This window comes from Clarias gariepinus, chromosome 6 (genome assembly GCF_024256425.1).
Source record: "Clarias gariepinus isolate MV-2021 ecotype Netherlands chromosome 6, CGAR_prim_01v2, whole genome shotgun sequence".
Classification (NCBI taxonomy): domain Eukaryota; kingdom Metazoa; phylum Chordata; class Actinopteri; order Siluriformes; family Clariidae; genus Clarias; species Clarias gariepinus.
The window spans coordinates 39,650,001-39,675,853 of record NC_071105.1 but is presented as its reverse complement, the minus strand read 5'-3'; the positions used below and the strand labels follow the sequence as shown (position 1 = coordinate 39,675,853).

The window sequence follows — 25,853 nt, the reverse complement described above, 5'->3', positions numbered from 1 at the left end:
CTACACTATACTATACTACACTATACTATACTAAACTACACTATTATATATAACACTACACTACACTAAATTATACTACAGTACACTATACTATATTTCATTACACTATACTATATTATAGTAAATTACACTAAACTATATTACACTATATTATATTTCATCATACTGTGTTATATCTTAGCTTTAATACTACATTATATTACATTACAGTACACTACACTACACTATATTATTTCACACAATACTACCCTATAGTATACTACTGTATATTTTGTTACACTATACTATATTATATTGCATTACACTACACTATATTACATTACACTATACTATTTTACATTACACTATATAACATTACACAATACTATATTACATTACACTATACTATACTACACTAAACTATACTACACTATATTATACTGTGCTATAGTTTAGCTTTAATACATTATATTACATTACACTACACTACACTACACTATATTATTTCACACAATACTACCCTATAGTATACTACTGTATATTTCGTTACACTATACTATATTAGATTACATTACACTACACTATATTACATTAAACTATACTATATTATATTGCATTACACTACACTATATAACATTACACTATATTATATTACATTAGACTATACTATACACTATACTACACTACACTATACTACACTATATTATACTGTGCTATAGTATAGCTTTAATACTACATTATATTACATTACACTACACTACACTATACTACACTATATTATTTTACACAGTACTACCCTATACTATTCTATGCTACACTATACTATACTGTACTATACTACACTACAAGACTCTCTCCTGTACTGTGATAAAGGATCAGAGGAAACTAAAGGCACAGGTTGAATTTGGTAAAGATCTAAGAATGTCATTAAGAAATGTACAGTTGAGTAAAGCACCCTGTAGTGTAGTATAGTGTGGTAGAGAAAATAGCAACATGTACTTAGTACTGTCCAGTACAGTACAGTAGATAGTCATTGCCTCCCTAATGCACCCCTAAATGTGTCAAATTCTGTTTTCAGGATAAATATCTCAAAAAATTACATTATTTACAAAAAGGTAAAAAGAAAAAAGTTACAAAACGCCTTTCGAGGGTGAAATAATGTAGCGTTCACCAAACTCACACTGTACTTTAGGGAGGTCAAGGCTAACACAGGAGTGCACTTAGTTTTGTCCTCTCCTTCTTTAAAGTGAGATATACTCATTTACACTTTATACTACATTACAGAGTGTGTTACTGAACTACACAGCACCAGTCAAAGGTTTGGACACACAGTTGGATTTATTATCTACTTCCTAGAACATTACTAGAGATTTCAAAACCATGAAATCACAACTCACATGGCATTAGATCATTAAATAACAACATAAACAACATAGTTATTCTAAGACATGAAGATCAGCTGTTCTGGAACAGTTCCTACAAGAACAGTATCGTGTCGAGTGTGTTTGTAAAACCCATCAAGCTCCATGATGATGAAACTGTCTCTCATGAAGACCTTTCCAGGAGAACAAGACCAAAACTGAGCTCTGCTGCAGAGGAGACGTTCATTTAGAGTCACCAGCCTCAGAAATCACCAATTAACAACCTTAACAGCCTTTAGTTTCCTCTGATGCTCTTGAAATGACATGTAGTGTAGTAGACTAGGATACTCTAGATTAGAAAAGTCTGTAGTGCACACCAGAGCTGAGGACTGGGATGGACCTGTCCCTGTCCCTGTCCTGAATGAGCACCAACAGAAGAGACTCACACACCGTAAAGACAGTAAATAAAGTTATATTTATTTATTTATTTCAGAATCATATATAAGCGTGCACGCGTATCACATACAGGTACAGAATGGAGAGAATTTTTCAGACTTGACAAAGCAGTGTGTCTGGGTTAATAACAACGCATTAAGACATTCGGCATTAATGAATGAATCAATAAACCTCCCAGGAATATTGCTTCAGTGCAAAATAAACAGAAAGCATTAAAGCCAAGGAGCAAAGGTGAACATTTCAGCAGAGTAAATATATATATATATATATATATATATATATATTATAATCGCACATTTAATATCACAATACGCACGTTATATATCTGATCATTTTGATTCATACACATTCACATTTCATACAAACTTCCATAATTCTTACGATTGTGTAAAGCTGCATTACACACTGTTACACTGAGGCCACATCACAGACGGATCAGACGAAACGAGCAGCCTGGAGTAACAGAGAAACTGTGAAAGCTTGTAAAGATTACAGTATATTCATGTCGTGAAACACCAACCCAAAGCTCGTTAATCAGCTCTGTCTGAGTTCTGCTTCTGACCAGCATCAGCAGACGAGGTGCGTTCCCGCTGATCTGAGATCAGTTCTCCAGGTTCTCCTATAGTTTCTATCTTGTTTGGAGCTGATCCTGGATCAGGAATAAACACCTCACTGGTTCTCACAGTTTGCACATCAGAGGCTGTCCTAAACGGAATTATCAGCCGTGTCTGATGGAAGCTCGGGCTCGGATGAGTGAATAAATCATCGCCCAGGAAGCTGAAGCGTGTGTGTGTGTCCACTCCACACTGCGCTCATCAGAGATCAGTCTGCTCTCACGGGTTCGGGCGCGTAACCCATAATCAGTTACACGACGTGCTGCGATATTTTACCTTCTAGTCCCGTTTTTCCGTTCCATGATACATACTACGCTCGACTGGGATCTACTGTACATCCTTCAGACTAAATGTTCCTCAGATAACGCGCATTCTTAGCTTCATAAGGAGGTTTGCACTTGGATGAACCACTTCTCCACGTCCACTTTCAGACTTTAAGGGCCGCCAGCTTTCGTGAGAAGGATGGATTTCAGCATGAATGGATTTCACCATTTTTCAGAAGGACACACTATGATGGGTCTGTGATGTCTACGTGAAGTTTCATGATTTTGTTTTAAAGGGGCTTGGGTATTTAAAATACATTTTTTGGTCACTTTAGACACTAATGTGTCACTAATATGTGTGCAAAAATAACACTTTCTTTTTCTTAATTAAAGTAAAATTTTTTCCCCTTCGAAAATCACCCATGCTTCATGTTAATGGTGTCAGTGAAAACAAAAGTGGGCGGGACTTTGTTGCCCAGGGATCAGAAGGAACACAACAGTATTCTGAATTCAGATTGACATTTGTCTGAGCAGATGGGATTTGGGCGCCCAACGTGCCTTAAGGGCCCAACAGTGGCAGCTTGGTGGTGCTGAGATTTGAACCTGGAACCTTCTGAGCCATAATTCAACGCCGTAACCACGAGCTGCCCCTGGTATACCTCAGGTTTAGAGCACTGAGAGAACTCCAGGATGAAATGCGTCGGTGTTACTGGGACCCGAGAACAACTTAGTTTTTTTCTTAGGACGTAAAAAAGAGAAAGCCTATCATTTATTAACGGTGAGAACGTTCTAGACGCTCTCCTGTAAGTTTGTGTGCAGAAGGGAAAAGTAATGAATCGTAACTGAGTAGTTTTTTTTGTGTACTTCGACTTTTTTCGAAGTTTTTAATCTGTAATTTTAATTTTACTTTGAGTTTGTTTTGTTTGAAGTATTGCACTTCGCTACATTTGAAATCATATTCGCTACTGAGTAAAAAGTAAATGAATAAAATAATAATAATAATAATAATAATGAAACAGATTTATAATGGGAAATGGGAGCTCAGGTGTGCTGCTCCCCCCCGAAACACTCAATTCTTTTACACTTTCCTTTATGTTTTATATTATAATTTCGTGGCACTACAGGAGGCCGATACAGGTTTAGTGCTGCACGTTATCCTCGGCTCTGAGCTCCTTCTGCTCCCGGCTCTACGGCGCAGAGCGTCACACTGTATTTAAGCCACCACTTTGATTTCAAGCCCCAGAAAGGCAACAGCTTTATTACAGTATGTAAAGTTCTTCCTTTAATTAGAAACAAATAGTTTGAGATTTATATCCTCTTGTCTTGTTGCACTACACTTAAATCTCTCCCCCCCCCCCCCCCCCCCCCACCCCGCTGTTAAAGAAAGTAACTTTGTAACTTTTACTCTGAGGGAGTTTTTAAAAAGATACTTTTTACTTTTATGTAACTTGGTAACTTTATTACTTGTACTTCAGTAACATTTTACTGAAGTAACAGTACTTTTACTTAAGTATAAAAGTTTATTACTCATTCCACCTCTGTGGATAAAACTGCTGGTGGTCACGACTTGTAACTGAAGTGAGACAATTTTTAATTCAAATAAAATAAATGAAAACTGAAAGTTCGGCAGAACCCCGGCGTACAGAGAGTTCACATATTTTTCGTGAAGTTTCTTTTGCATGATGTGTTTTCTAAATGTTTTGATTGTTTTTATGAGCAGGAATATGATTATATTGTTGAAAATTGGGTGGCTGGAACAGATTATCTGGATTTACGTTATTTATTATAGAGAGAACTGAATGAGTGTTTGTAAAACGTATCAGTAAAACACAGGCTATGCAAAAGACACTGACTTCACTAGGGAGGTACGAGCGCGTGTCTGTGCACGTGTGAATCCCAATCCCATAATTCAGTTCAGCAGATGATGACGTTCTAATACACGATACCTGCTGCTGCTGTTCTTATGAACATCGCTATTTACTGTGAAATCCAACGTCGCCACGCGTCTGTTTATTCTTCAGTTAAAAACGCGACCTCGCTCCATATTTAAGCGATGTAATGTCTCTTTTTTCAAAGCAATAAAATGCTGAAGGGATGCCAGGTTACACCCCAGAGACGTGGACCTGTGAGATACGGACGCTCACGTTCCACAGGTCCAGAGATGTTTCATCATCATCATCATCATCATCACTGAGCCCGGTTGTTCATTGTTCTGCTCTTGAGCACGCAAACTGTGGACTTCGGCCTGGTTTGTCTACTGGCAATAAAACCTATTTGTGGAGGGTGAAGCTTCTGAGTCAACCCTCACTGAACAAACAAGAGCTGATCATCAGGACAGAACTGCAGGCAGAAAATACTGATAAAAAACAAGCAAACAAACAAACAATAGCATAATACTGTTTCTCAACCACAGAGGAGCACTGAGCATTCGAACCTCGAGCATTCTGAACGCTTCGCATCACTAATCGTCCTGACGTTCTCATAAATCTGGCTTGTCTGTGGATTTTATACAGCTAAGTGAAACACTAACCAACGTCAACGTTATAAAAAGACACTGCTCTCAGGTTAGATTAGTACTAACCAAGCGCACGCACCAGACTAAACAATCGTGCTCTGCTACATTGTTCCACGCTTCATTTATCTTCTTAGCATGAACCTACAGCCCAGAAAACCAAAGCGTTTCTTCTGTTATTGCAGAGACTAAATGCTGGCGTAAACGTCAGGTTAAATCCGACCTCAACGTTACACACGGCTCCTCCATCACCTTAAAGATAAAGATACCAAATGATCAGAAGCAGAAAAAAAATCGATTAACGTCCCAAAATCACCCAAACCACAGATTTTAAACAGTTTGTTGATTATTATCACATTACAATTTAAAACTTATTATATAGAGATATTATTATATTAACTTATTATATAGAGACATTTTAGAGTAACTGCACAAACTGCTGATCTACAGTCGGTTAACACAGACTCTATTTTCGAACGTGTTTACAAACCGTCGTTAATTATTCGGTTTGCAAAGCGTAATGGACGAGCCGCTGGAGAAGATCCAGAACGCCGGATACACGGCTTGGGAGAACGGAAAGACGAAGGTGTGGAAGGGGTAGGCGCGGTCCTGCACGTTGTAGAAGATGGCGGTACCGTTATCGCAGTCGAGCAGGACGCCGACGCGGCTCGGGTTCGGGTTGTTCAGCACGGTCTCGGCGCTGTTGTGCCACGCCGAAAGCTTGATGTTGAACCACTCGATGCACCAGGACTGGTCATTACGGCCCAGACGGCTAGACGGACCTTTCCGGTCGATGGAGGCGTACGCCAGACCCAGGCCGCAGAAATTATTGCTGCTCATTTTGACCTCCCAGTAATGGCGTCCTTGAGAGAAGCCCTGATGGCAGAGCACCTGCGAGAAAGAAACAGGAAGTGATGTGGCATGTATAAATATAAAGTCGATTTATATATAAAGTGACATCAGGGCGGACCAGCGTTTCAAACCTGCGAGCACACGGTGAAGCGAGGCGGGATGTCCGGATACGCAGACGGCTCGTCCGATACGGACGCCTTGGTGTTGTTCTCAGAGAGCGCCACTCGCTTGTGCGCCGTCCTGATGTCAAAGGTGAGCATGGCGGCATCTGGAGCAACACACACACACACACACACACACACACACCCACATGCACGGTTTAATCCATAAACATCTGTATTTAATTAAAAACAAAAACACAAAAGGTAAATTATTGGTTGTGAGTCACTCACACTTTAGCAGTTCATTTCTTGTAACCACGTTGACGGTCCCTGAATTAAAATCAACTGGAACTGATGAGACAATCAGCAAAAATATGTAATTTATATACAGGTGTTTTCACAACGACTAAACAAATCACAAATCATTCGGAGAAATTTTCTAAACAAAAAGAGAGCTGGAGTGAAACTTTAGGGTAGATTCAGATTATAGCTTTTTTTGTCCCAAACCATGTAGTTTTAGTATATTACACATCACTAGAGTGATGTAGTGCACTAGCCGGATGTACACTAGACTGATATACTTCACTAGACTGATAAAGTGCACCAGACAGACATACATTAGGATGATAAGGTGCACTACTGTAGAGTGATGATTGACACTAGTGTAATGCCGTGCACTAGAGTGATAAAGTGCACTAGACTGACATGTTACGGCCAAGCCGACATGCACTAAAATGATAAAGTCCACTAGTGTGTTGTCGTGCACCAGACTGACGTGCACTAAAGTGATATAGTACACTGGGCTGACATGCACTAGAGTTATGTGCACTAGAGTGATATAGTGCACTGGACTGACATACAGTACATTAAAGTGAAGAATTGCACTAGTGTGATGTCATGCACTAGAGTGATATAGTGCACTAGACTGTCATACACTAGAGTGATATAGTGCACTAGACTGACATGCACTTAAGTGATATGGTGCATTAGAGTGATAAAGTACACTAGAGTGATATAGTGCACTAGACTGTCATGCACTAGAGTGATATAGTGCACTAGACTGACATGCACTAAAGTGATATGGTGCATAAGAGTGATAAAGCACACTAGAGTGATATAGTGCACTAGACTGTCATGCACTAGAGTGATATAGTGCACTAGACTGTCATGCACTAGAGTGATATAGTGCACTAGACTGACATGCACTAAAGTGATATGGTGCATTAGAGTGATAAAGTACACTAGAGTGATAAAGTGCACTAGACTGTCATGCACTAGAGTGATATAGTGCACTAGACTGACATGCACTAAAGTGATATGGTGCATTAGAGTGATAAAGTACACTAGAGTGACATAGTGCACTAGACTGACATGCACTAAAGTGATATAGTGCACTAGACTGTCATGCACTAGAGTGATATAGTGCACTAAACTGACATGCACTAAAGTGATATGGTGCATTAGAGTGATAAAGTACACTAGAGAGACATGTTACAGACAAGCTGACATGCACTAGAGTGATGAAGTCCACTAAAGTGACAGTGCACTAGACTAACATGCACTAAAGTGATGTCATGCACTAGAGGGATGTGGTGCACTAGGATTTGCTCCAACCTGGAACAAAAGGTTTTTTGGACAGGCTGTCCAGATGGTCCATGCTCCTGGACAGCGTCGGGTTCATTCCTTTGGCAGGAGGTTGTCTGTTTCCTGGGAAAATAACATGAAGGACAAAACATGCAAACACGACACGTTCATAAGCTTATTATCCATCCACCCATAAATCAATCAATCAATCAATCAATCAATCAATCAATCAATCCATCAATCGTCAATTAACAGGATATGATACTGAAGTTATTAGGCATTCTAACACTGCTACTGGAACCGTCATACTTTCACTTCATTACTTCGCTTCTTAACTTCTGTTACCATTTGTTTTCTTCAAATTTCTTTTAATTAATTCCTTATTTTTATCTTTCTTTTAACTGCCTTTTTTCCTTTTCCTTTCTCTTTTTTCTATTCTTTCTTTATTTTTTCTAGGCCGTTTCTTTCTTTCTTTCAATTCATGTTTTCCATTTCTCTCTTTTTTCTTCCCTTTTTCTTTCTTTTCTCTTTCCTTATTTTCTCAAATCCTCTTTCTTCTTGATTCTTTAATGCCTGTTCTCTAATTTTTCTTTTTTTTCTTCCTACTCCTTCTGTTTTTAAATCTATTTCATTCTCTTTCTGTGAATGCCTTTACATCAATGTTTATTTTGCCAATGAATTATTTTCCTACATGAGATTGAAATATTTATCATTTGTGATTTGATTGAATGCATGAGAAATCATTTTGCTCATTGATCGAGCTGATTTTGGTTTTGGACTCTGATTTATCACCCTTTATTTTGAAATCATGCTGAAACTTTCTGCAGAGACATGTGGACCAACGGGGGGCGCTATAACGAAGTAGCGCAGCCACATATATCTGATGTAGACTTGACAGACTGGACTCGCTGCACTTGCAGACGCCGTACTGAATGAGTGCCAAAGACGCTGTAGCACATTGCCAACAACGAACTGAAGGATGAGCGAGATCAAGTCTGATCAGCCGTCTGAGTCTAACGCAGCAGACGGGGTACAGTATGTCTCCATTAGCAAAGCTTTATTTTAAAATTAAAAACACTCTGAATTACTGGCACATGCAGGAGTGAGAGCTTTACAGTTCTGAGCTGTTAAACATGAACCTTGTTTATAATAGTTGAGTTTTTTTCTCCGGCTTGGACTTACTTTCTCTGTTCTCTCCGTGCTCTCTTTGATCTCTTTGATCTTTGTGAACTTTGTGATCTTTGTGATCTTTGTGATCCTTGCGATCTTTCTGATCCTTGTGATCTTTGCGCTCTTTCTGATCTCGGTTCTCCTTTTTGTCTCCTTTAAAAAACAGACGTTAAAAAATAGCTGAACAACACACTGCAGAAAGTTTTGCTCTGTTGGATGATTGTATTTTTGAGGGAAAGTGGAAGTGCACGAATGCTCCTCGCTGTCTTACTCGGGCGAGGTTTCTTTTTCGCTCCTTCAGGTCCACCTTGCGGCCATCTGGGACCCGGGGTTCCTGAGTTGTGACCTGGCATAAAACCTTTGGATACAAATAATACGTTAATCATAATCGTGGTGTTTGTACCTGCATCCAGGTTTATGGTGATAAAATACAGAAGGTAAAAGTTTCACAGTGTAAGTCTTATTTATCGTTTAAACTTTAGCCCCGCCCACTCACATTTTCAACCCTTTGCAGCCCCGCCCACTCACATTTTCAATCCTTGCTTGCTCCGATGATATTTGTCCTATCTTTGTAAAACTGACGTTAAACCTCTCAGTCTAAACCTGATCAGAGATCGATAACTTTCTGAGACGTGTGGACAATATGGACGCCTAGTCTATCCTTGAAGGGCGGGGCTTCGTTGACTCAACCTAGGTGTACAGTATCTCGTGTATTAAAATATGTAGATATGAATAAAATGTAAAAGTATGATTCAGGATAAGGTTGCGGAGATGCCTACAAGCTTTGGGTTGTAGGTTACTAATAAGGGGGCGGAGCTATTGTAAGATTTTATTAGTGTTCTAAACTATAAGTAGACTTCCAGCTGTTGTGTTTGGTTTAAAGGGCACCCGTTATTCACAATTAATTTCTTGATAATCAGATTCATTTTTTTGTCATTTAAAAAAAAAATAGAAGAAAAAAAAACATCCCCTTACATGTTTTCTTCCTCAGTTTATGTCCATAAATGTGTTTGAAAACGCTGTTTGCTATGACATCATTGCTAGCAATGGAAAAAAAAATGGTGAAACATATTTCAGTAGCCCCTCCTATGGGTTTAGTCTGCCGTTTTTTAGGGAAATCCCATTTCCTGCGTTCTGATTGGCTAAAAGGAACAGGTTTTACTGGAAGAGTGTATTTGAAGCACAGGGAGTGTCAGGGACACCGGGGTGTTGTATTTCACCTGGAATGTTAAAAACACTTTTCGGAGACCTCTATATTAACTTGTTAGGGTACAAGATGTCACTTTAATACAAGCGTTAGACAAAACTGGCCACTAGGGGCGCCAATTATTACTAGCGATAGAAGGAAAATTGGTTGACTTAAGCATTGTGACTCTTTTGTGTCAAAATTCATGTATTTCCACACTTATTCAATTATTTTTAAATTTTAAAAAAATTACAGCAGTGCCTCCGCATGCAAGTGGCTTTAAGACTTTTTTCGCCTCAAGAGCTGAAATTTTGCAAGACATTCGAACCAAAAAGAACGGCACACGGGTGACCGCGCCGAGCCGAACCGCACACAGTCGCGCGAACACCTGGGTGTCGTTCAAAACTTGTTTGCACCAGTGAAGGTGCAGAAGGCCAAGCAAAGCGAGTTTAAGTATCGCTCTAAGTATCTAAGTCGCTCTTAAGTATCTGTCTAAATTGTTCGTTTATTTAACATTTGTGCATTTTGTGTAAGATTTAGTGAGACACAGCACCATGGGACACAAGAATGTTATCAAGGACGGTAGTAAGAAGAAAAGGGAGTCACTTTCAGTTTTATTTTTAAAGCAGCCGGTGCCAAGAGGAATCATAACTTAAGGTTAAGTGAGGTTTAATTTCCATTTATTTCATATTTCACTTTATTCACATGTCTTTTCTAAATGTTTTGATTGTTTTTATACACCAAAATATGATAATAGTGTTTTAAATTAGTGATATTGGTAATATTTCTGGGTGGCTGTAACGGATTATCTGCATTTATATTATTTCCTATGGCACAATGTGTCTCACAATACGACATTTCACCTTCACCTGTTTTTTGGGGAATGTATGTATGAACACGTGTATATAATATTGTTATAATATTATTATCATCATCATCATCCCCACTCCCTTTTTAAAAAATGTTTTAAATTTTTTTATTATTTATTTATTTATTTTTATTTTATTTATTTATTTATTCTTTCTTTCTTTCTTGGGGGTGAAGGGGAAAAAGAGAGAAAAGTGTTTGAATTGTTACAAGTACACTATTTGTTATGTTTTACATATGTTTCTTAAAAAAATAAAAGAATTGTAATTGTAGATTGAAGAATTGATAAAATCATGACAGTAACAAAATCGCAATACGGATCGGCGCCTGGGTGTCGTGATAATATCGTATCAGCTCGTCCCGGGTGATTCCTGTGCCTGGTACTTACTGTATGTGATTGGATCCCATGAATTTGTAGCTTTGTTTAAAAACGCTTTCATTTACTGTAATTGAGTTCAATTTAATTTGATTTGTTTAGCGCCTTTAGTAACGGTCGCGGTCGCAAAGCAGATTTACAGAATCCGAAGAAATTTATTGAAATGTTTATTAAACAGGTGAGGAAATGTGTACGAATCCAATCTGTAACACTCACCGGTCTCCCTCGGACTTGGCAGATTAACTGGAACTCCAGCGGCACCTAAAACACAAACACACACGTTAGGAGCTTTCTAGGAAAATCATTTGGATCACTCATCACTGAGTACAGAGCGTTAGTGTGAAGCAGCATTAATGACGAGGGAGAGCATGTTTGTTAGCATCAGTAAGACCGCACATGACCGTGTTAGTCGAGTTTTTTACCCCTTTTATTTCCTCTCACAACCATTCTTACCTTCAGCAGGGCCTGGCTTTCCCAAATCTGTAAAGCAATCCGACATTAGAGCTCCATGCACACACTTACACAGGACTACAGAATAATGTACACACACACACACACACACACCTGGCTTTAGGATGGAAAACCTGTTCTCCGCGGGCTCGCGCAGAATTCTCATGATGTGCTCCTTCAGACTCACGATGCTGGAGTGGTAGGCGATGATGCGCTTGGAGTCCAGGTTGATCCGTGGGGTGTAGGGGTCAAAGTTCACCACGGACGGCATTTCCACAGACGCCTGCATCAAAGAGGGGCAGTCACATTTACAACAACAACAACAACAACAACAAAACCCATACACGGACGTTCGCACCGCTGTACTGAAGTCGGGCGATTCACGCGTGATCCTTACCCGCTTACAGCCATGTTATTTTTCCCAGAATTCCCCTTGCGCTGCGATCCAAGGCGCTTACCTGTAAGAAGTCCAGAGAGTGTGACTTGGCCAGCAGGTTGTTGATCTCCGCTCTGGTGGAGCTCATCTTGTCGATGTTCTGCTGGAATTTCTTCATCAGGGTGTTGAGTTTGCCGTGGCCGCTCTCCAGGTCTTTATCCAGTGCGCCCATGGCCTCCCGCTCGTCCTTCTGGAGCATGTCGCGGATCTGCTGGTACTCCGCCTCCAGGGCGCGCTTACGCACCACCGCCATTTCCTGCAGCGGAAAAAAAAACGCGCACACACACACACACACACGACTGGTTAATCTGGGTGCTTTTTATGACCGAACACAAATTGTAAAAAGTGTGCGAGTTTTTTTACACAATCATCGCTAAGCCCCGCCCCATCGCAACCTGTTGATCTGAGCCTGACATGTAAAGATTTTACACTTATACGAGATTAGTATTAAACTTAAACAGTCAAATAAAACTAGTAAAAACTTTATGTACATCTCAGTTAATCCTTACCCTAATGATGATTCTTACCGTGTTTTCATAAACCAATCAGTATGCAAATGAGATATAAATTGAATACATTTAATGAAAGCTAAAATATATATTTGTATATATATAATGTTTATGGAAAATTCTTTACATAATCATCTATCTGTCATTCACTGGAGGGAAAATGTTTATGAAAATCTTTAAATAGGCTACAGATTATGATCTCCAACACTCAATCAGAGCTTTACTATATACAGGCGGAGCTAAGAGCACTCTTTGAAGTTCATATAACATTTTTCATAACACTTAATGATTCTCATGTCCGGATCCATGCGTCGTTTTTTGCTAAATATTCATACACATGAATATTTTTATTAGATCAAAAGAAACACATTTGATAAATACAATTTCATGCTCTTTTATGTCTGTAGTGTCTGTAACCTTTTTTTAAAAATTCAAATTCAAATCCAAAGTAAAAACGTTCTTAACTGTCATTCAGATGAAACTCGGCCGATTTAGATTTCACATGAAAAGACAAACATGAAAAACCACTTTTAGCATCAATACTCATAAAGTAATATTTTATAATAATTTGCATTTTAAATGATTATTGTTTGAAGTGAGACAGTATAACGCTTGAAAATGGCCATTTTTGGGTCACAAATAAAATCATCTCTCCAAAACTTTTTTTAGAGAGTGAGATCGGTCACTCCCATTCGCTTACATAAATTCAGAAGTAGTTATAATAAATAATAAATAATAATAACAATAATAATAATACAATCAGCACCAACACATTTCTCTGTAATTTCTTTACATTACTGGACTCTGAGACAGGGCGTTATAGACGTCTGCGTGACGTCTAGTGACTACGGAAATCAACGTGTCAAAAGTTTACAGCCTGGTTTTCGTTACTGTTGCTAAGCTGTGATTGGCAGGTTTCTGATTAGGGGGCGGGGACTAACGGAGCGTAGAGCTGTAGGTCTCGTTTGTCTCGTGGTGCCGCAATCCTGAACATTTCAACACAATGTATTAACAATCGCTCTAATTCTCTCTCTCTCCTCTCCACACCACACACACACACACACAAACACACACACACACACACACACACAATAGCCCTATTTACACCATGGACCGTTGTGCCTTGACGACGAAGGGGGTGTTTTGTATTGTGACTGCTGTCTAGATGTGACATCTCTCTCTCACTCTCACACACACACACACACACACACACACACACACACACACACACACAAACACACAAGCAGGAAGTGCAATACACATTAGCTTTGCATATTAAGCAAGAAACACCTAGTACTGATGCAAGACTACTGAGTAAACATGAGTTCAGCACAAACACATACAAAGTGTTTCAAACAAACAAACACACACACACACACACACACACACACACACTCACCTTGAGCTTGGCTTGCTGCTCCCTCATCTGCGTTATCACCAGCTGGTTCTTTTCAGTTTTCCGGTCCAGACTGTTCAACTTGTCGCGCAGATCAGACTGAAGGAAACAAGGACACAGACTTAAATCAGGACACCATGAGCAGAACTCCACCCTGCGACCCAGAACGTGTGTTCACACTGTGTGTGTGTGTGTGTGTGTGTGTGTGTGTGTGTGTAAGATGTGCTCAGTGACTCTGGTGCCAGTTTATCAGTTGGTGCTGTATTGACTCTAGAAGGACTTATAAACAAATCGGTCAGGGTGAAGTTACAAGATTTGTTTATTAACTAATTACGTTTTAAACCTCCACACACACACACACACACACACACACACACACACACACACACACACACACACACACACCTCTATCTTCTCACGCTGCTCGCCGGGCGTAGAGAACCCGCACTCCTTGTGATTCTGCTGCAAACAGCTGCTGCAGATGCTCCTCTCGTGGCGCGCGCAGTAGAACTCCATCAGCTTCCCGTGCTCAGGACACAGACGCTCCGCGAGGTCAGAGAGCGGCTCACAGAGCTCGTGCGCGCGGAACAGGGGGTTCTCCTGGTGAGGGCGGACGTGCTCGGCGCAGAACGACGTGATGCAAGTCAGACACGTTTTCACCGCCTTGACCTCGCTGCACATGTCGCACATGATGGGTTTGGGCTCGCGGCGGGGCAGACGCGCCGCACCGAAGCCGGCGTCCTCCCCCTCGTCCGGCCCCGCTCCGGAACCGGTTCCGGCTTTGGACCTGAAGGTGTCGACCACCGCGCTGAGCACCGTGTTCTTCTTCAGATCCGGCTTGGTGAGGTAGTGCGCGCGGCAGTGCGGGCATTGGTACGAGCTCGCGGTGCTCCACGTCTCCTCGAGACAGCCGCGGCAGAAGCTGTGGCCGCAGTTCAGACTCACCGGCTCCTCGAAGGGACACAAGCAGATGCTGCAGGTCAGGTCGTCCTCGAGGCTCAGCAGGGCCACGGAGTCCGTAACTTCTGCCATGATGAGAGCGTGAGAGATGCTGCAGCAGGAACGCAAAAACAAGATGAGATTTAAACAAAATTGTGAGAACTATACAGAAACGGTTCATTGTTTTAGCAATCTTTATGATTTCATTAATCGGATCCGTACACAACTTTGTACAAGTTTAAACCAGATGCACTTCCTGACAAAACCCTGTCATTTTATCCAGGTGTGAGACCGGCACTGCATCCCGTGGCTGGGGTTTGGGCACTGGCTGGGAATCGAACACAGACCTTCTGTATGGCAGATGAGAAAGCTACTACTAAACCACCGGTGTACCTTATATACTGTATATCTATTTAAAGAAAAGAAAACTTTTGTCTGTACGTTGGTCACAACTCGCTCTTTTAATTATGTCTTTACATTTTATACACAGGAGGACCAGAAACCCGTCTCAGAAAAATTTCTGTCTGTCTGTATGTCTGTCCAGGCTAATTCTGTCCCGTCATCACACAAAACTGTCCGTCTAGACGTTACTGAATCTCCTGCAGTCCTTAGATATCTACCTGAAGTTTAATCTGCTCCATCAGTGAATCTAAATGTGGAGTAAAAGTGATGTTATGAACAGTTATGTGTGGGATTTAATAATCTACTGTAAAATAATCTACTAATGCGCTACTGTCTCAATGTAAACAAACACCTGCACCAATAGATATTAATTAGAAAAGATAAAGTGAATATTTTTACTGGGATTAGTTCATATTTTCACTTTGGCTGAAATAACAGCGCTGAAGTGGTATAAGTGAATTTTAACACGCTGGAGTGGTTTTAAGACAAAACTTCATCTTTATCCTTTTATCTACTTTTTCCATTTCTCATCTGTGATTCACTCTCCGATTACCGAACAGGGAGTGTAAGATAAAAGGCGTAAGATACTCAACCTTACAGAATGTGATTTCTTTGTATTAATAAGTTAGACAGAGAGTTCTGCTGTACAGAGAGACACACAGACATGTACGTGGGCTTCAACCTCAATTAATAATAATAATAATATCACTGATTACATAAAAAATCAGCAGATTATTTATATATACGTACATATACTTTGTACCTGTACTATACATGTACACACCTGTAGAGAAAGCAGAGAGAGAGCCTGCGCACAAAAACGGAAACACTTAATTGTTGGGATTTATTTTTTACTTTTTTTTTAAAGGTAAAGGGCAGGTTAAATTGTTTTATTTTTACTTCATATTTTATGTTAATTATTTTTATTTATTTATTTTTTGTATTTAGAAAATTTTGAAATTTGAATTTCCATTATTTCCTAAGGGGAAATTTGCTTTGGTTTACGAGTGTTTTGGAATACGAGCCGCTTAAGGAACAAATTGTGCTCGTAATCCGAGGTTCCACTGTATATCACTTTATACTTTATACCTGTACTATACATTGCTGTAAATAAACAAATAAATGAACAGAAGAATGAATTGTAAGACGACAATAATATGTTCGATGTCATTAAGGTGTGAACACACACACACACACACACACACACACTGTCATGTTACATTACTGAGTCATGGCTCAAACTGTACATTCCACAGTAACCTGCTCACTAACACACTACACACTCAACACACCTGAGATTATAAACGCGACATTACACTCTACATGTGTGTGTGTGTGTGTGTGTGTGTGTGTGTGTGTGTGAACAGGTCAGTTAATAAACGCGGATGTGTTTAAAGAGACGCTTTAATTCTCAATAAAACGAAACTTAAGGAAGAGGCCGAATAACGAGTCGAAAAATCACATTAAACTCTAATTTCATGCAAACATCTGTTTAAAACAGTAAGAATGAAACATGATGTGTACTTACCTTCAGTCTGTGTGTGTGTGTGAGTGTGTGTGAGAGAGAGAGCCCAGGCCCGGGTGGAACAGCGGAGTGAACTGGACACACTGTAACTCTCACACACTTTAGGTTTCGTTTCATCACCGCTGCGCTGGAGGGCGGTACCGTAATGACGGAGATATGTGCGCATGCGCTCTTCCCCCGGGCCGTAACCAGATAACAAAAACCGAGCAGAACATATTATCATGTTTCTTAGGTCAATATGAAACACGTGATTGGTTTGAACGTGAGGACGTGAGTGGTGTCGGGTGGCGTGGGAAGATGTGTCTGAGGTTATATTAAGGGTTTTACGGTACGCACTGTGAACGCACGGCGCAGACTTTTGCAGCTTGCATGTGACACACTCGCACTCTCACACGCACGCGCACATACACACATGCGCGCACACTTTTTTAAAATTAAAAAATTCTGGTCTGGAGTTTTCATTTTGTGGACGTGTTTTTAACCTAAAAGTCTGTTTTGTTTTTTATTTAACTATGTCAGAATCTACAAAACAAAAGAGGTCCTTAAAATTATTTTATAGTTTTTACATAAATAAACTATATTTATTAAAACTAAGTGCTTCATTAGACAGACTGATAGAGAGATGTACTTTATTGACCCACTAGCAGAAATTTGTGTACACCCTGTACGAAAGTACAAAGTCCACTATGGATTGGGTACCAACCCATCACATGGCACAATCACACACACACACACACACACACACACACACACACACACACAATCATACACACGCTATGGGGCAATTTTAAAACACCAGGCAACTGCATGTTTTTTTACTGTAGGAGGAAACTGAATTCAAGTAACACGGTTTGCGAAGATTTTTAATAAATTTTGATTTGGAAAACGAACAAGTCTTGGTTTACGAGCACAGAATATCATGTATCATGCAGGCGCTTCTTGTTTTGACGCCGAGCGTCATGTGATCACAACTGAGCCGCGGGTTTTCTCTCTCTTGCGCCGCGGAATTGTGGGTAATCGTCTACCCTGCTGGGACTTAGTGATCGTCTCTTAGGGGTATAATCAACATCCGTGCACGTGTGTACTGTTTACTATAACACTGTGACCACGTGTGTGTGTGTGTGTGTGTGTGTGTGTGTGTGTGTGTGTGTGTGAAACATAACGTGTGTACAATGCGCATGTACTGTTTCTTATAACACGAGTGTGTGAAGCAAAAAAAAAAAAAAACTCATTAAAATCTCATTTAAAAAAGGTTTTAAAAAAGGAGCTTAAAAATCCATTTTCTTTCTCCCTCTTTTTTTCAGCCTATGTGTGTGCGCACGCGTAATGTGACACTGTGTCGGGCGGTTGTTAGAGTGTGTGTGTGTGTGTGTTTGTGTGAAGCAGCAAGAGTGTGCTTTACACACACGAACACACACACACACACTCACTGCCCTACACAGAAACACTGCTCTGTCGCGATTCTTTTTAAAGGTAAAGTGCAGGTTAATTAGTTTGTTTGTTTTTTTAGACAAAACAGTCTTTTCGTTAATGTGTGTTTATGTGAAATTTAAATAAGAAAGGAGAAAGGTTTACTGTGCGATTTTCTCCCTCAGCCTCTCCTATGTTTGCGCGCGCGTAAGTTGACACCGAGCTGGTTTATACACTTTCTTGGGACGGGAGGGGTTTCACACACACACAAACACACACACACAAACACAGACACACACACACAACGTGAAACACTTGAATCGAAACACTTATCTGTCAGGATTTCTTTTTACTTTTTTTAAAAGGTAAAATGCAGGTTAATTTGTTTTATTTTTACTTTATATTTTGTGTTGATTATTTTTTATGTATATATTTTTTGGGGCTGCGGAACAAATAATTTGAGTTTCCATTATTTCTTATGGAAAAATAAAGTTTGGTTTATGAGTGTTTTGGAATATGAGCCTGCTTCCGGAACGAATTGTGCTCGTAATCCAAGGTTCCTCTGTACTCTGTAAGAAATACCGACATGGCTTCAATATTCAAACTAATTTAAAAATTGGTATTTTTCTTGTAAATGACATCAAACTGTACAGTATACACTGTCAGCCAAGAAAATGTATACTGTACACACTTTAGGAAAAGAAAAAAGGTATATATACAGTATATTAATACTACATTTATTGCTACTTTATGCGTTTTATATATATGATAATATTATTAATATTATGGTAAGATAATATACATCATACAATTTTTATATATACTTTTTTGGCTGACTGTATCTGTACAGTATAGTGAGTATATACGAATATGGTTGAGATGTGAAAGAAAATTGTAATTGTGCAACAATGTCGCCACCTAGTGGACCAAACCTAAACAAGTGGAGACGATTTAAAGTGGAAAAAATGTTAATAAGTGGAAAAAAGTATCAATTATTATCATCATTATTATTATTATTATTATTATTATTATTATTATTAAAATATTTACCACTAATCCACTGATATTGATATTAAGGTCAACAAAATAATAATAATCATAATAGATATTATAAAATACAGATACATAAAAGAGAAGAGATTAAGCAGGGAGCGATAACTACACTACTGTTTAAAAGTTTGGGAACTCTTGCAAATATCTTTGTTTTTGTTTAGTGATTTATTTTCTACATTCTACAACAATACTGAGGATTTTAAAACTAAACTAAAATAACACATATGGGATTAGTTAATTACATAACAACAAGAAAAACCACAGTTAGTTGTTATTTTAAGACACAGAGGTCGGCCTTTCTGTAATAGTTTCTGCAAGAACAGTATTGTCAAGTGCATTAGACCAAAACCTACCTCTGCCTCAGACGAGAAGTTCATTTAGAGTTATCAGCCTGAAAAATGACCAATTAACAGCACCTGAGATTAGAGGCGTTATGAAGTCTTTACAGAGCAGAAGTAGCAGAAACATCTCACCATTAACTGTTCAAAGGAGATTAATGCATTTGTTGGACGCCTTCAGCATTCCTTTACAATGTAGAAAGGAAAAAAAAATCGGTAGTGTATTTACTGCATAAATATAAACCATTTTAAGTAATCAGCCCCTAACAAACTGAAGTCTCACTAACAAGTGGTTTTCTTATGGACACACAGCTGTTTAGGCCTAATCAGTGTATGGAAATGCTCCCACTTTCACTATTAAACCAAGCTCTGATTTTCCCTCCACATTTCTTACCATGCGACTTCACTAAGTGTTAAAGTGATCTCTCTCCCATCAGGCTCAATCAGGATGTTTTTCTCACCATGTTTCTTCTGCCAAGTTGAGGATTCAGCAGAATCCTTCCAGATGTCCTAGACGGTTCTTAACCCAACCCAGGAATTTCAGCCTAATCTCCTCTGCTGTTGTCTTTGCTTAAAGCAGGACAATAATTTGACCATTCTGAAATTTTCGCTCAGATAGTGTTTTTAAATAGTCATCGTCAATATTATTTTTGGACAGTTATAGATTTCTCAAAAGTGTACCGACAGTTAAAAGGAAAGTTCAAGCATAAGTCAAATCTCTACAATGTCCCCTTTAATCAGATGAAGCAGACAAACATCTTCCGATCAGCCAGTTAACTACCTGAGAATATTGGTGATGGTTTTATTTTTATTTGTTTTTATTCATCACAACTCAAGAAACATTAGAATTTAGTACATTAGAGTATACTCTGACAAATGGCATTAGGTTAATATATTGTTTTGTGTTCACGTATAATTTGCAATAAATCATAAATGTATAGCATCTGATATTTTCGCAAGTCCAAAATTTTTCTCTTATTTATTTATTATTAAATTATTAAATTATAATAATAATAATAATAATAATAATAATTATTATTATTATTATTAATATTATAAAAACAAACCAATGAATAATTATATAGACAGAATATTAAATCTATTGTGTTTGTTTATATTTTTAACAACTTAACATTAGAACATTATTATTATTATTACTATTATTAATAATAATAATAATAATAATAATAATAATAATAGTAGTAGTAATAGTGGAAGTATTTATTTTTTTGTTATGGCATAAAACAAATATTAAAGCATTTAATTATTTATTAGTTTGTTTTTTAATGTGGTAAAAGCAAACCAATGAATTATATAGACAGATTAATAAATAAATTAAACATAATTTAACAACTTTATTTACCATTATACATGATTTGTATTAATGTATTAATGAGTTTATTTATTTATTTATTATTAGTCACAGTTGTAACAGTATTTCTTTGCTACAGCATAAAACAAATAAAACATTTACATTTTATTTATTTATTCATATATTTATTTATTAGTTTGACTGCAACATCAAGCACAACTTTTTCATGTAACTAAATGTTTATTAAATTAATATTTATACCACTTTCATTTTATTTATTGAATATAAATACTCAATTTAGTCACTAAATAAAATTTCCATCATACGAATTCTAAAACAATAAGAAAAAGATTTAAAGAATAAAAGATAAAATGTGTTTCGTTAAAAATAAAATTTGTGAAGTTGTGATTCCAGTCAGTGATCACCAGACCAGTGTGTGTGTGTGTGTGTGTGTGTAACTATATATACTGTTTGTAAAAAATATGACACTTAAATATGTTTTCTGAAAAATTGCTGAAAATTCACAAACATTCACAAAACAACGCTCAGTACAGTGTTTAACTAAAGTCTCCTGGGGTTAATGCACTCGAGGAAACATTTCACACTTTACGCCTTTACAAGTTTAGAGTTCAAAGAAAAACACTGAAACATAAAATATTAAACAGCAGTTAAGTTAAAATTTAAAACGGGGTTAAGTTTCATTTTGTGCATTTCTGCCCCTCACCAACACCAGCCATTAACACGTTCACGTATTTATAATAATTATTAACACATTCCTCCATCACACACCAGGTGTTTCAATCTTCAGCGCGGGAATTTACCTGGCCTGGTCATGTGACCTCCAGGTGATGAGAAGTATTCGTTCATTTTGTAGTGTTAGGGTTAGTGTTTTTTATTTATATTATTATTAGTAGTATTATTAGCATTTATAAGTTCTCTGCGCGTTCATCACCAGAGGTCCGGCTCGACCCAGACGATTTTGCGCTGCTCCTCCCGGACGATGTGCTGCAGGTTGTCCAGCAGGGCGGCGATGTCGTTCCAGCTGTCGGGAGGAACCCTGCGGTACAGGCAGGGCAGTTTGTCCAGGAGAGGCTCCTCGCTCCGGGAACACTCGAGCAGCTGAGTCTCCGTTAGGTCGTGCTGACGCAGTTTGTGTCTGTGAGAGAGAGCGAGAGAGCGAGAGAGGGAGAGAGTGAGAGAGTGAGAGAGAGGAACGACAGACGGGTGCGTTTATAACAGACGAGATTCTTTCAGGAAATCCATCACTACAGCAGACACTCAGAAGTCGTGACTGTGAAAGATACCATGAGCACTAGCACGGTTTCCCCTGGACATGACCAGAGGGTTTATTGATGTTGGTTATAAACAGAGAGAGCGACAGCGTCTGGTCTGTACGAGACGACCTACTTGAACCTGCGAGCGCTGCGGTCTGTAGACGCGATGAAGATGATGATGGGGAAAATCTCAGAGCGATGCAGACGCCGGACACAATCCAGCCCCAGCGGGAGAACACAGTGAGTGCCCTGCACACACACACACACACACACACACACACACACACACACACACACACACACACACACAATGACTGGTTTCAATCTGAACACACCTCACCAGAGCCCTAAATACAACATTAACTTTAGGTTTACATTTGATAAAAATGCCTTCGTCTTCCTGTTTGTGGGAAACAATAGTGGATGTGAACGCAACAGTAAAGTTGGAGTAAAAAATGATGTTTCATTTATTTATTTATATATAATATTTTTATAGTAATAAATCTTTATTACATTTTTATGCAAAATCAATAATATTCTGTCTGGAGATAAAAAACACTGATATCGAGTGTTTACATATAAATTAATGCTGTCAGTAACAGTGAAGTACACTGCACTACTGTGTGTGTGTGTGTGTGTGTGTGTGTGTACAATGATACATACACGTTTCATGATCTTCTCGACCCCCTGCACGGTGTAACAGCAGTGTGTGTTGGGGTCACACTCCTCCAGAACCTCGCCCTTCTGCATCCGGGCCGCGTGCTCAGACGGGCTCAGGGTCTCTAAAGCCGAAAAATCAGAGAAGATTAAACTTTATGAATCCCGGAGGAAATCCTTGAAAGGTGTGACATCATCACTTACAGTCTGTACCCTGTAATATGTGTTTTTACACGTCTGTGTCTCATCCTCTCATACAACACACAACATCAACGCTAAAGACTTTTTTTATGTTTATTATTTTTCTACACAATATCTATACGATTATTAAAGCATTTACATTTCTATTTTATTGTTTGTTTGTTTACTTTATATCGTAAAAGCAAGCTAATTAATGAATATATAGACAGGTTAATAAATCAATTATTTGTTTGCTTTCTCAACATTTTGACAACTTTTATTTTACACCATAAATATTTTTTTTTCATTTAATAATTTTATTTATATACGTTATATAAGTTATTATTAATTATTATTAAATTATTCCAGTAAATTATTATTATTAATAATAATAATAATAATAGTAGTAATAGGTTTTTTAATCTGTGATTTGTTTATGGCTTAAAACAAAAACAATTAAATTGTAAAATGTATTTGTTTGTTTACAACATAGTGAAAATAAACTAGTAGTATAGCAGTAGTATAAATTTTTGTTACTATATGAAACATAAAAGCACTTAAACTGTTGTCTTTGTCTGTCTCTCTGTCTGTCTCTCTACCTGTCTGTCTCTCTGTCTGTCTCTCTACCTGTCTGTCTCTCTGTCTGTTGTGTAGTTGTCCTTGCCGTACCTGGCTCACACAGCTGGTAGCCGTCCTGCTCAGCCAGGCGTTTGTGAACGATGCCCCTGAGGATTGTGGGAAGCAGGAGGACGGGGCGGCACACGGGGGGGTAGTGAGGGGTCACCAGGGTGTAGGGCATCAGACTCACCGAGCCGGACTTACCGTCATCTGAGGGGTAATAACGGGGGGGATCAGGAAGAGGGAAGGTTTAAACCTGGATTACATGAATGACTCAACGGCAGGAGTGTTTATTATCTCTTTTTTTCTCACACACTCTCTCACACACACACACACACACACACACACACACACACACACACACTCTCACACACACACACTCTTTCTCTCTCTATTACCGCGTGGTGAGTTTGCATTGTTGTCCTCCTCCACACTGACCCACAAAGGGTTCCGGCCCTGTCGTGCTGTACTGATGATTCGCACAGTCTTCTGCTTCACCTTTGCCCTCTCCATCTGTACACACACACACACACACACACACACACACAAAATTATTATACATATCACTTATTATATAACATTATACAACAAACTCATCCGGATAGGTTTTATCATTCTTTGCAGCCATGATTTATATTCAAAATAAACCTTTGTTTTAGTTTTTGACATTTATAGATAAACTAACAAATATTTTAAAAGGAGATGTTTTTTTTTTAACAAGGAAGGAAGGAAGGAGTCTCCAGTGTCAGTGCTTTCATGCTGTAATGAGATTAAAACAGGAAGTGATTTACCCTCTTGGGTGCTTGTTGTTGAAATGAAAGCTCCTCAATCGCTCTGATTAACTGCCTCTGCGCTCTACACACACACACACACACACACACACACACACACACTCCTGAGCCACCGCATCCAACACCGCACTGTACTCGACTGTACTCGACTGAACTCGATTGTACTACCTGTAGAAATTAGGGACACGCCCACTCTTCAGGTCGATCAGCTGACAGCTGTCAACGTGGCTCGCCCTCCAGTAACCTTCATGGCCGAAGTGACTGTCCGTCACGTGCAGGATGTCGTTACAGGTGACGGACAGCGTCTCGGCCCCGCCCCCCTGCAGCGACATGTTGACCCGGACGTAGAAGGAGTCGCCCGAGGTGACCTCACAGCTGTTCAGCTGCTGGAGGAGAGTCTGATAGGCTGAGGAGGAAAAGTCTAAAGGTGTTATACGAGTCATAAGACGCTCAAAACACACGTCAAATTCAGGCTGCGATATCGTAACAAGTTAGAACGACGTTTTGGAATAATAGACGTTTTCAGGTTTATCTCTTTTCATGTGAAATCTAAATTGGCCGAGTTTCATCTGAATGACAATTGAAAGCTTTGAATTCAATGAAGTTACGGACACTACACCCAAGTGAGACGCTTTTCAGCAATAGAACCATGTTGTGCCTGGTTAAGTTTAATGATAAAAAAAAGTTACATGTATGTCTTGTAAAAGTATTGACCATATTTCATAAAAAAATACAAAATAAAAAACATTTATAATAAGTGTATGACTTTTTTTCCCTGTAGATAAGTTTATGATGTTGAGTGTATGACGCTGCCCCCTGGTGGAGCAACTGGAAATAGCTCTTTTTCCAGGACGGTTTATATCCAGAACACAGAGTGTAAAGCCTTCCTGGCGGACCGGATTAGAACCTTTATTGGACCTGGGGGTTCTGGTTCACAAGAGATCCTCAGATATTTGTTAGCTTTCTAGGCTACGTTAGCATTTCTGTTCCTTATGGCTGAGCCTCGCCTGCTGAGAATCTTTAGAATTAGCATCTCCGAGTAATTTATTTATTTAATAATTTATTTTTGATGAAATTAGAAATAAATAAAACTGAACAACATCCTGAATTTTTAAGAAGTTTAGCCTCAGTATCGTGGAATTGGCGGAGCTCAGACCCCTCGTGTTTAATCCGCACGCTACACTCGTCTCCATTCTCAGAAGGCGGCATTGAGCGGAGGAGGAGCCGTGTCTGCTTAAAGAG

The 25,853-nt window shown here is 38.9% G+C and overlaps 2 protein-coding genes across 4 annotated transcripts in view; both read right to left on the bottom strand.

Moving 5' to 3' along the window:
- Nucleotides 1-1,796: 1,796 nt before the first annotated feature.
- trim25 (tripartite motif containing 25) lies at nt 1,797-17,058 on the bottom strand. Of its 2 annotated transcripts, XM_053498305.1 has the most exons (13): nt 16,982-17,058; nt 14,518-15,163; nt 14,116-14,211; nt 12,230-12,463; nt 11,886-12,054; nt 11,775-11,801; nt 11,538-11,582; nt 9,164-9,250; nt 8,905-9,045; nt 7,753-7,845; nt 6,430-6,489; nt 6,169-6,305; nt 1,797-6,076 (listed from the first exon to the last, which is right to left on the bottom strand). In XM_053498305.1, the coding sequence occupies exons 2-13, from the start codon at nt 15,142-15,144 to the stop codon at nt 5,681-5,683; spliced, it is 2,112 nt and encodes a 703-aa protein (XP_053354280.1). In that variant the 5' UTR covers nt 15,145-15,163; nt 16,982-17,058; the 3' UTR covers nt 1,797-5,680. The 2 variants fall into 2 exon arrangements, with proteins under 2 accessions (XP_053354280.1, XP_053354282.1); XM_053498307.1 differs by lacking the exon at nt 11,775-11,801.
- Nucleotides 17,059-21,301: 4,243 nt separating this feature from the next.
- card14 (caspase recruitment domain family, member 14) overlaps nt 21,302-25,853 on the bottom strand; it is a 15,898-nt gene continuing 11,346 nt past the window's right edge. For both annotated transcript variants that reach the window (XM_053497779.1, XM_053497780.1), the window contains exons 15-21: nt 24,780-25,017; nt 24,612-24,675; nt 24,219-24,333; nt 23,872-24,030; nt 23,029-23,147; nt 22,499-22,614; nt 21,302-22,247 (exon numbers count right to left, since the gene is read on the bottom strand). In XM_053497779.1, coding sequence (XP_053353754.1) covers nt 22,040-22,247; nt 22,499-22,614; nt 23,029-23,147; nt 23,872-24,030; nt 24,219-24,333; nt 24,612-24,675; nt 24,780-25,017 — 1,019 coding nt within the window. In that variant the 3' untranslated portion in view covers nt 21,302-22,039. The remainder of the gene's footprint in view (nt 22,248-22,498; nt 22,615-23,028; nt 23,148-23,871; nt 24,031-24,218; nt 24,334-24,611; nt 24,676-24,779; nt 25,018-25,853) is intronic.

What these genes read in the sequence shown, in the direction of transcription:
- trim25 (XM_053498305.1), bottom strand. Translation starts at nt 15,144, where the DNA reads ATGGCAGAAGTTACGGACTCCGTGGCCCTGCTGAGCCTCGAGGACGAC. An exon ending in GCACGGAGAGAACAGAGAAA is followed by an intron (nt 7,846 to 8,904) that starts GTAAGTCCAAGC and finishes TTATTTTCCCAG; the next exon opens with GAAACAGACAACCTCCTGCC. An exon ending in GCTTCACCGTGTGCTCGCAG is followed by an intron (nt 6,077 to 6,168) that starts GTTTGAAACGCT and finishes TCTTTCTCGCAG; the next exon opens with GTGCTCTGCCATCAGGGCTT.